Source organism: Copadichromis virginalis, linkage group LG14, assembly GCF_057382275.1.
Source record: "Copadichromis virginalis isolate Kocher_CV1m ecotype Utaka linkage group LG14, C_Virginalis_male_GT1.1, whole genome shotgun sequence".
NCBI classification, from domain to species: domain Eukaryota; kingdom Metazoa; phylum Chordata; class Actinopteri; order Cichliformes; family Cichlidae; genus Copadichromis; species Copadichromis virginalis.
Window position 1 is genome coordinate 7,608,006 of NC_140631.1, and position 9,703 is coordinate 7,617,708.

The 9,703-nt window shown below is 42.0% G+C and overlaps 1 protein-coding gene across 3 annotated transcripts in view; it reads left to right on the forward strand.

Moving 5' to 3' along the window:
- The window catches only part of LOC146693340 (unconventional myosin-Ic-like), a 64,920-nt gene extending 56,710 nt beyond the window's left edge, over positions 1-8,210 (forward strand). For all 3 annotated transcript variants that reach the window (XM_085479140.1, XM_085479142.1, XM_085479141.1), the window contains 17 exons: positions 1,378-1,424; positions 1,507-1,587; positions 2,100-2,205; positions 3,588-3,705; positions 4,533-4,646; positions 4,791-4,867; positions 4,967-5,035; positions 5,137-5,221; positions 5,789-5,948; positions 6,076-6,159; positions 6,246-6,339; positions 6,415-6,470; positions 6,548-6,683; positions 6,815-6,885; positions 6,987-7,084; positions 7,229-7,328; positions 8,012-8,210. In XM_085479140.1, the coding sequence (XP_085335266.1) occupies positions 1,378-1,424; positions 1,507-1,587; positions 2,100-2,205; positions 3,588-3,705; positions 4,533-4,646; positions 4,791-4,867; positions 4,967-5,035; positions 5,137-5,221; positions 5,789-5,948; positions 6,076-6,159; positions 6,246-6,339; positions 6,415-6,470; positions 6,548-6,683; positions 6,815-6,885; positions 6,987-7,084; positions 7,229-7,328; positions 8,012-8,038 (1,523 nt within the window). In that variant the 3' untranslated portion in view covers positions 8,039-8,210. The remainder of the gene's footprint in view (positions 1-1,377; positions 1,425-1,506; positions 1,588-2,099; positions 2,206-3,587; positions 3,706-4,532; positions 4,647-4,790; positions 4,868-4,966; positions 5,036-5,136; positions 5,222-5,788; positions 5,949-6,075; positions 6,160-6,245; positions 6,340-6,414; positions 6,471-6,547; positions 6,684-6,814; positions 6,886-6,986; positions 7,085-7,228; positions 7,329-8,011) is intronic.
- Positions 8,211-9,703: the final 1,493 nt, after the last annotated feature.

The following is a 9,703-nucleotide window of genomic DNA, read 5'->3' on the forward strand; positions in this document are numbered from 1 at the left end:
TTTTTTCTAAGTGGAAAAAAACAGCCAAGGACAGCATGACCTCGTGCCGTTGCATGTTTGTTATTGTGGTGAATTTGGCAAAGCAGTCAGGCATGTCAGACTCCTTTCCAGTACTAAATACCAGTACTGTTTGATAATACTCCCAGTAAATGGTAAAAGCTCTGAGCAGACTTACAGAAGCTCTAATACTTCACATAACAAAATCACATACATCAGGCCTGTTCTTGCACAGTTTGTTTGTAGCAGTGATGTGATGGATTTTTTTTATAAAGTTATATAAATAATCCAGTTTCTGACCATCTTCTTGACATTCAAACGTAACAAGTAGCAATTTTGAACCCTTATTCTTAATGTTGCCCTGGGTCAACATTTCAGAAGCAACAAGCTAGTTAGCCACAAATGCACTGTGTGAAAGTACTTCTTATGAAAATCCTGCTTACTTCTTATGAACCTTGCTTGAAAAAGGTTAATTCACCAATTTGGAAGGCTCACCTTAACAGAGAAAGCATACAGTTAGTAGTTACGTTATCCGTCAAATTAACCTGTAGTAGTAGTAAGTACATTTAGATACAACTCTAAATATATCGGCTTTATTTGCTATTAAGCAAGCTGTTAAAGATAACCTATTCTGTTCACATTTTTAAACTTTAATTCAGTAACTTTGCATAATTCACAGTCCAAAATTATCCTTACGTATTTGCTTATCCCAGGACTTCATGCAGCCTTTTAGTTTAACGTCTGACTGAAACAAGACAACGTTCTTGTGACTGGATGCCCCTCACTAACAAAGTATTTGAATAGCAGTTGGCTGGGGCCTGACCATATTAGAGGTATCCACTTTGAATAATGTAACGCTGAGCCAAGAGTAGAAAGAAGCATCAGCCCGAACCCTAAGTTTCAGTGACTACTTGTACCTACACTGATCTTGAGCTGTTTGCCGTGGTTAAAATGAGCATTTACATTACATTACATTGTAACAGGGTCATATATGAAAGGAAATGAGGAAAAGTCACATAGATCCGCTTTAAGACCACTTTGAAAGATCCTCAATTGAACTTGTTACAGCTGGAAAATCAGAAAATAAAATTTTTATTTAGTGTGGTATAAAATCAAATTCAGTATTAGAAAACTCTTCAGTCTGTCTAAATTGAAAATGTACCACTGTTTGTTTGATTTTTTTTTTATTAGTATTATTATTGTTTTAGCTCGCTTGCTGCATTGGGAGTTTTTCCCTTTGAAGGAAGACCAAGAAATAATCGGAGAATCTGGATTTTTTTTCTCTCACACATTTGAAGAAGAGAAAGTCAGAGCAGTGGGCCAGTGATGAGTGTTAATGTGAGGTATTGCATTTTCACATCTGACTCTTTCTCCTTTCAGGATTTTTGGACAAGAACAACGACCTGCTCTTCAGGAACCTAAAAGAGGTGAGACAGAGTTTAAGCGAACCATTTTCTTTCCCAGAGTTGACGTTCAGGCTAAACGTACCCTGCGTGTGTGTGTCTGCAGGTCATGTGTATGTCAGAGAACAAGATCCTGACGCAGTGCTTTAACAGGGAAGAGCTGAGTGACAAGAAGCGTCCTGATACGGTGAGATACCTCAGTGTCCATCTGTGCCTCCCTGCTTCAATTTCTGAGGTTTCCTGAGGTCTGCCGTGTTTTTCCTTGTTTGCGTCCCAGCATACTTTCCCACAGCAAAACAAACAGTGGTGTGTTTCCCCTCTCCAGTGCTGAGTGGGCGGTCTGATGGGGATTCTCTGTGGCTACCCACTCACTGAGGAATTCCCTGACACTTGTATGTCCTCCATGCACGCTCACTCACACAGGACCTGTCACAGGCTGGCGGGTTAAGAGTCCCAGTACTCCACACTGGGCCCAGTGTTCAGTGTCAGCTGGGCTTGCCGTCACATCGCCGCCCCCTGCTGACGTTGCTCTTCTTAGCTCATCCTCTCTGTCACCAGGCTTCAGTTTGCTCTTCTCCTCGTCACTTTTTATCTTCTTAAGTCTTTGCTCCATTTGCCACCCAGCGTCCTCTTGCCTTCATCTCTCTATCCCCTGCTAACCACCTCTCATTCATCATATTTCTGTGTCTGCCCCTCCAGGCAGCCACCCAGTTCAAAGCCAGTCTGGCGAAACTCATGGAGATCCTGATGTCCAAGGAGCCGTCGTACGTGCGCTGTATCAAGCCCAATGACTCCAAGCAGTCAGGTATGGTTTCAAGTCCTTTTTCTGTTAATGTAGTGCAGAACACGATAGAACGCATTCTTTCAAATGTTGTTGTTAAATGTTTGAATCGATTGTTCGCCTCATTCGGTGACAGCTAATGGATCACGATTTCATAATGATCTCATATCCATCATCAGTCTAAAGAGCTTGGAAAGAAAAGCGTCTGGACTTCTTTAAGTTGCTTGAAGACGTTTCACCTCTCATCTGTTCAGTTCAGTTCTGAACTGAAGAAGCTTCTTGGATGAGAAGTCCAGACGCTTTTCTTTCCAAGCTCCTTAGACTACGATGAACCTTCACAGACATATCCATCATCAGTTTTTCCTTCTAGTCTTTGCTTTTTTTCAATGCAAAATCTAACTACGGAACAATACTTTCCCCACAAACACAGCATAAATAATAAATCCAGGGCACAACAAAGAGTATAAGTGTGAGGCCAGGAAAGCGAGGAAGACAGTGAGGTGACACATAGGTGTCAGATGTTGAGTAAATTGGGAGCATTTATGTCTGTTTGTGTGTACCTGCATACGCCCGACCCTCTCTCACATATTATTGCCCCCCTACAACAAAATGATGGTATTTTTGCTGTTATTACTACCAGCTGCCATCACCACTCTAAGTGATGATAATAAAAACAGTTGACAGATGTGAGCTTTCTACTCTTTAATCTGTTCAAACAAAACCAGTGACTTTACTGGACATTTACAAAGAAGCCTGTTGTTTTGGTGGAGACCTGTGCTAATATTGTTTTCCAATTGCAAAGCTTACATTTAGGTGTACTTCATAAATTTAGATTTCAACAGCATGAAAATGTTTCAAGTGCATGTAGTAAGTTTTAATTCTGCTTTATTTGTATCTGTTAATGTTTCACACTATATAAATTCAGATTTTCAAAATAAAATACTCCTGTAATAAAGTTGTTTTTGTTGTCAGCTCGATTCAGATTGCTATGAGTGTTAGTATTTTTCAGAGGGTCAATGTCAGCTTTATGCAATACTTTTAGTAAAAGGAGCTTCAACAAGATAATAATTTCCCCACAAACCTCACATTCATTCTGATATTTCAAAAATTCTGACCTAAGCAGGTTGGATTTGGGGTTGTTGTTGTTTTTTTGTTTGTTTGTTTGTTTTGTTTTTTTCTGCTCCATCAGTAGCTGCAGTGGACCTCTCCGTGTGGTCGTCAGTATATCGGACCAGCCCTTTGTTTCTCTCCACAGTTGGCCTTTTGTTGGTTTCACACTCTTTCTTTGTCCTGTGTCACTCCCACTCCTGCTGCTTAGCATTTACTGGTTTTCTCTGGTTCATTTTGCTCTGCTGCCTTTCACATTTTTCTCACTGAGCCTGCTCTCCCTCTGCTCTCCGTCACAGGTCGATTTGATGAAGTATTGATCCGTCACCAGGTCAAGTATCTGGGACTGATGGAGAATCTGCGGGTGAGGAGGGCAGGCTTTGCCTACAGACGCCGCTACGAGGTGTTCCTGCAGAGGTGATCTGCCACCGCTAACATGTCTCCACAACATCTGCTGGTGTCATCGCAGCTATCGGTCACAAAGCTTCTCACATAGAAACACATTAGTTTTAGTAATTCATTGAACATTATTAAGTAAAACTATTTAGATTCGTTCATAACTATGGAACAACGTAGTATTGAGCTTTGCATTCCATTGGATACCTCAGTACACTATAGTAGCTTTTAACACCTACCAAAAGTCTCAATACCTCCTCCTCATACCCCAAGTCATTGGCAGCAAAACAAGAAAAAAGTTCAAAGCTGCTCAAAAGTGACTATTCCCAGTATTTAAACTCGATTTGAATGACAGTAAACCCATGCTGGTGTAGAGCTATTATTCTTCTCTCAGGTGAGAGGCCTTTTAAGCCAAAGTGTCTTAAATCACCTTCTGCTATCATTGCTAACTTAATTTGGAATAGAGGTTGAAAAAAAGAAGTTTCCTGAAGCAAAAAAGGGGAAACAGAAAATTCCTTGTTACTTCCTGTGACGTTAGGCAAAGGCTGGAAAAAGGGATCATTTGGCAGTCTTACTACAGATAAATCAAACAAAGCTTACATATTGCACATTATTTCTCTGACTGGTTTGTGCTCGCCTGAGGCATTTATTTACCTGTATGTCTTTATCTGTTAAAAAGCGGGTCTCTGATAATGATCAGGCAGAGGTGAGACAAACAAATAAAGGCTGGCCTCCAAATAGAAACTATAGAAATAGCTGGCTAACCTGCTGTCTTATAAACAGCCAGACCCTTTTAGTTTTTGATTTAATTCAAATGATTACTTTGTTTTTTTTCTTTTTATGTTTAGATACAAGTCCCTGTGTCCAGGCACGTGGCCTAACTGGGACGGGAAGCTGTCAGATGGAGTTTCCACATTGGTCAAACACTTGGGATACAAGCCTGAGGAGTACAAAATGGGCAGGTCAGCTGCACTGTCTGATGAAGATGTCAAAACTAATCTGTCATATCTGGCAGCTGTCACAGATCCTGTAGAATAAGAAGCACTGTCCCATATTTTGACTTTCTTTATTGTGTCTGTAATTCCATGTCTTTCATAACCACTTAGATCCAAAATCTTCATTCGCTTCCCAAAGACCTTGTTTGCCACAGAGGATGCACTGGAGACCAGGAAACACAGTCTCGGTAAGAGTTGGCAAGTCTCAATCTGACGCATCAATGCCGTTATATTGCTGACAGACAATGTGCTGCAGGTTTGAGCTTGTTGCCTCTGTCCCCACACAGCCACCAAGCTGCAGGCGGGGTGGAAAGGCTACAGCCAGAAGTGCAAATACCAGAAGCTCAGAAACTCAGGTAGGGAGGTTTATATAAAGTTTATACACGAGATACATGTGTATCTCATATTTACAGTAAATCTGAACCATTTATTTATGTGAATTTGCTGTATCTGGCAGCTATTGCAGTCCAGGCATGGTGGAGGGGGATCCTGGCCAGAAGAAGGGCCCAGCGCAGACGACAGGCAGCAAATACAATCCGCAGGTACAGATTATACCGGATCCAACCAGTAGATGGTGCCATACTTTAATGAAAACGTTTATCCATAGAGACCAAGTTTTTGTGTCAGAGGCTGTGGACCATTGGAGCAGCCTCAAGTGGAGATTAGAGGAACTGCAGCTTTTTGGCACTTTAGTATTGCCAAAGGATTGTGCTTACGCGTGACTGTGAAATGTAAAGTATGGGAAGCTCTGTTTGGTTTCATTTAAACATATTTAATTACAACCTTATTACCTTACCTCATTTGCCTTAATTACTAACAGTCAGATTTCGTGTTTTACTCAACAGACTTGCTTTGAGGATCAGTCCTAATAATAATCATTTAAGTAAAGTGAAACAAAATGCAGAATAATTGTCAGGGAGACAATGAAGTAAATGAATTGGAAAAAAACTAATCATTACATTCTGAAAGCTATGAAAGTTCCAATGAGTTCTTTTAAAAAAAAATATAAGGGTGCTGTTTCATTCTAATGTTTCTCTTAGGATTACTGTGAAGAAACTTTATGTTGCTGGTTTTTGATGATTCCAGCTCCTTTCTTGTCTCTCCATCAGGTTCATCAAAGGCTTCATCTACCGTCACAAGGAGCGCTGTCCAGAGAACGAGTATTTCCTGGATTATGTGCGCTACTCTTTCCTCATGAACCTCTGCAAGAACCTGCCCAAAAATGTCCTGGACAAGAGCTGGCCCACTCCTCCAGCTGCTCTCACTGAGGTCAGAATTCAGATTTGACTGAAAAATGTTCATGTAAATGTTCTGTCTGGTAAGACCTTCTCATATAGAAAATGAGTGAAAATTGAAGCCAGTAGTCAAGTAATGTGAAACCTCTGTGTGTCTGTAGGCGTCTGAGCATTTGCGTAAGATGTGCATGCAGAACATGGTGTGGAGTTACTGCAAGAAGATCAGTCCTGAGTGGAAACATCAGGTGATGACTGCCCCGCGCTCTCTATCACACTGTAAGTTTTCTGGTTTGCTGCTTGCTTCATTCACATCACTCTCGCCTTTGAATAGATGGAGCAGAAGATGATTGCCAGCGAGATCTTCAAAGACAAGAAGGACAACTACCCACAGAGCGTGCCCAAGCTGTTTGTCAGCACCAGACTCGGTAAGCCATTGCTCACTCTGCAGCCAACGGGCTACAAATGCTTTCAGATCAGTGAATGTGTCTGCTCTTATTCAGATGGCGAGAACATTAACCCCAAAGTTGTGCAGGCTCTGGGCAGTGAGAAGATGAAGGTTAGTGAAGCTTTAGACAGTTTTAACTACAAGCTCAGCATCAGCATGTACTGATCTTCCTGCGCTTTTGTCCCCAGTATGCAGTGCCGGTCACCAAGTACGACAGGAGGGGCTACAAGCCCCGCCCCCGGCAGCTGCTGCTCACTGCCAACAGTGCCGTTATTGCAGAGGAGGGCAAGCTCAAGCAGCGCATTGACTACGGCGCTCTGAAAGGTCAGAGGTCAAAAACAGACAGACGCTTCTCGTGTCTTCTTGTCTTTTAGCGGGTGTTTGTCACATGATTTGGAATAGTGATTGACATTTTGAAAAGAAAATAGCCACTAATTGTTGTGCTGTGTTTGCAGGCATCTCCGTCAGCTCTCTTAGCGATGGCGTGTTTGTTCTGCACGTGCCCAGTGAGGACAACAAGCAAAAGGTGAAGATGAGGACACCTAACTGCTTTGCTGCTGTTTTGAAGAAGGAAAAAAAAAGTCCCACAGAAAAAACTAATTTGCGTCTGCCTGTGTTTCCTCGCAGGGAGATGTGGTTCTGCAGAGCGACCATGTGATCGAGACCCTGACCAAGATCGCCATCTGCGCTGACAAAATCAACACCATCAACATCAACCAGGGCAGGTGAGAGGCAGAAACACACACACTGTTCCCCACAAAGCTGTGCACGGTCTGCACTGGTAATCTCAGGCTCCTTTCATGTTAATCATTCTGGAGTACTTTATGAGTTCCTTCATGATTCTCACTGCCCCTCTGTTGCTTCCCCAGTATAAAGTTTACAATGGGTCAGGGAAAGGAGGGGATAATAGATTTCACACCTGGATCAGAACTGCTGGTGGCCAAAGCTAAGAATGGACACTTGTCTGTGGTGAGTGTGCTTCATCATCTTCTGCATCATTATCAGTTCTATGTCTTTGTCAGCAAAGTGTTTACAGATGTTTTGGGGGGGGGGTGTTTGTCACTTTGTTGTATACTCGTTTTTCAGTCTGCATTAATGAGTGCTGGTGCAGCTTCAAAGGGTGTATCTACACATCATTCACAGTTCTAAAAAAAAACATTTAAACCAGCTTTCTTTTAATTGGTAGCCCGACCACCTGTCCAACAGTGGGTGGGTGGAGCATCTGCGTTCAAAGCCAGAGCAGTGTGCGTGAGATGACCATATTAGGTTGTAGTAAATACACGGCAGACTGGTCCACATCTTTTCAGCATTCTTTATTACTATCACACACACGGTTGCTGTACAAACCACAGCTACAGCTCAACATACCAACAATAACACTGACAGGAGCCAGTGCAGACTTTAAAGCCAGAGAGGCGTGATTGCAGCTGCTGCTCAGGTGTGTCCACCTCCCCTGCAGTGGCACCACAGACCATGCCCCGCTCTCAGTGATGTCATATAGATGCAAGCTTTGCTGACTGATTTGAATCGATTTACTGATCCTGACTGTTGTTGTATGCTGTTCAACTGCTGTGAATAAAGATTTTGGTGTAAAGCAGTACACAGTAGTTTCTGAGTTAAGGTGAAACGTTTCTCCTCCGGCTCCCTTTCAGACGGCTCCCAGGCTGAACTCCAGATGATGGCCACTCTGACCACACACACCAGGACCCATGTCCTCCTGACCTCTGCCATCCACCAATCACATGACTGCAGACTCCACTCTGCTTAAGCCAATCAGATGCAAACTGTCACTAGATGGGTGGCATGTGTTTCCGATTTAAACAAAAAACAATAAAAATCCAGCTAAACTAATTGATATATTTATGTTTATAGATAATATTTTTGGGATTAATACTGTTTAATGCTGTTTAAATATTCTGATTTTATATATGAGGCCAAGGGATAACAAATATATTTGGTGCAATTTTCTTGCACCAGCTGTTTATTGTGCTTTATATGGGAACATGACCAAGAAAACAATAAGGAAAGTGTTAGAATAGAAGACAGTGAGATGAAGGGGGCTGTTGTGGATCAAAGTCAGGGTCAGCTGTTGCCTCTTTTTTTTCCCTGTTTACTTTTTTATTTTTATTTTGCTCCTTTGTCTGCCTGACACTGCTTCGTTAACTGGGCGAGTTATTAAAGCTGTATCTTGTTGCGGAGTGTTAAGAACAAGGTTTGACAGCATGTAGGACAGATGCTGGGAGGTTTGACGAGGAGGAACAGGAACTTTTCGAACATTCAGTAAAGATTTGAGGCCAAAAAAAACTTTTTAGTGTCAGATGTGGCTGAAAATACCTTAAAGAGTTCAATTTACTACTGAATACTCTTCAGAATCTTTATTTGTACAGTGTTTGAGTAAGAAGAGAGGTAATTGTGAGAGAATCGCAGCAGCATGTTCCTTAAATGCTGCAAGAAAAGAACAAAGTAAGTGAGACGGGTTTGTGGAAAAGGCAAGAGAAAGACGGGGAGAGAGAAGTGAGGGTGCAGCAGTGGTTTGCCTTGATGCTAGGTGCTTGTGCCTTTCTCTCTGACTTTATTTACAACAGTTTTGCAGCTCTTCACCGCCGTGTGAGAACCATGACGCTCCAATGAGTCGAGTTAAGTGCAGATGGGAACCTGCCATCCTCTCAGTGAACGTTGGATTAACACCAGCAGCAGCAGCATGTACAGCACACACCAATTGTTCACCACCACAGAGTCCCTCCATCACTATGTCTGCCCTCCGCTCCACCCTCCACACTGCCTGTTACACTCAACTAACCAGGTGTTGCTACACCTAAATAGGCTTTCACCAGTCTGACAGCTAACAGCATTTTGGCTTTTAAAAATAATAATAATAACTTTAGCCCTGTGAGACTAAATTTTAAAGCTGTATTTGGTTCAGCAATGATTGTACTATATTGGGCTATGTTAAAACGCCAAAAGATGCTATTAATTGATGAGAACATTGAATTGACAAGAGTCTCATGTCTTAATTGTAAATATGTAGCTACATCCAGCTTGATTTAGGAGAGAATAATGGCACGGTTTGTGGGAAAGACTTTGGTTTGATTTATGGGAAATTTCCAGGAAATCTTGTTTGTTAAAAGCCCTCCTACACATTTGGTTTTGTAATCGTTAATGAAGACAGAATGTAACTCTGAGCTTTATATCTCCAATATAGCCTATTGGAAGGCTAACTCTTTTCTTTGCAATTATAATCAAGCTAACAGTTTCCTCGCTGTAGCCTCATGATGTTCATTCACTCATATGTGACGACAACAAAAGTAGACTTCTCAGAGCAGGACACCATCTGAAAGGCCAAG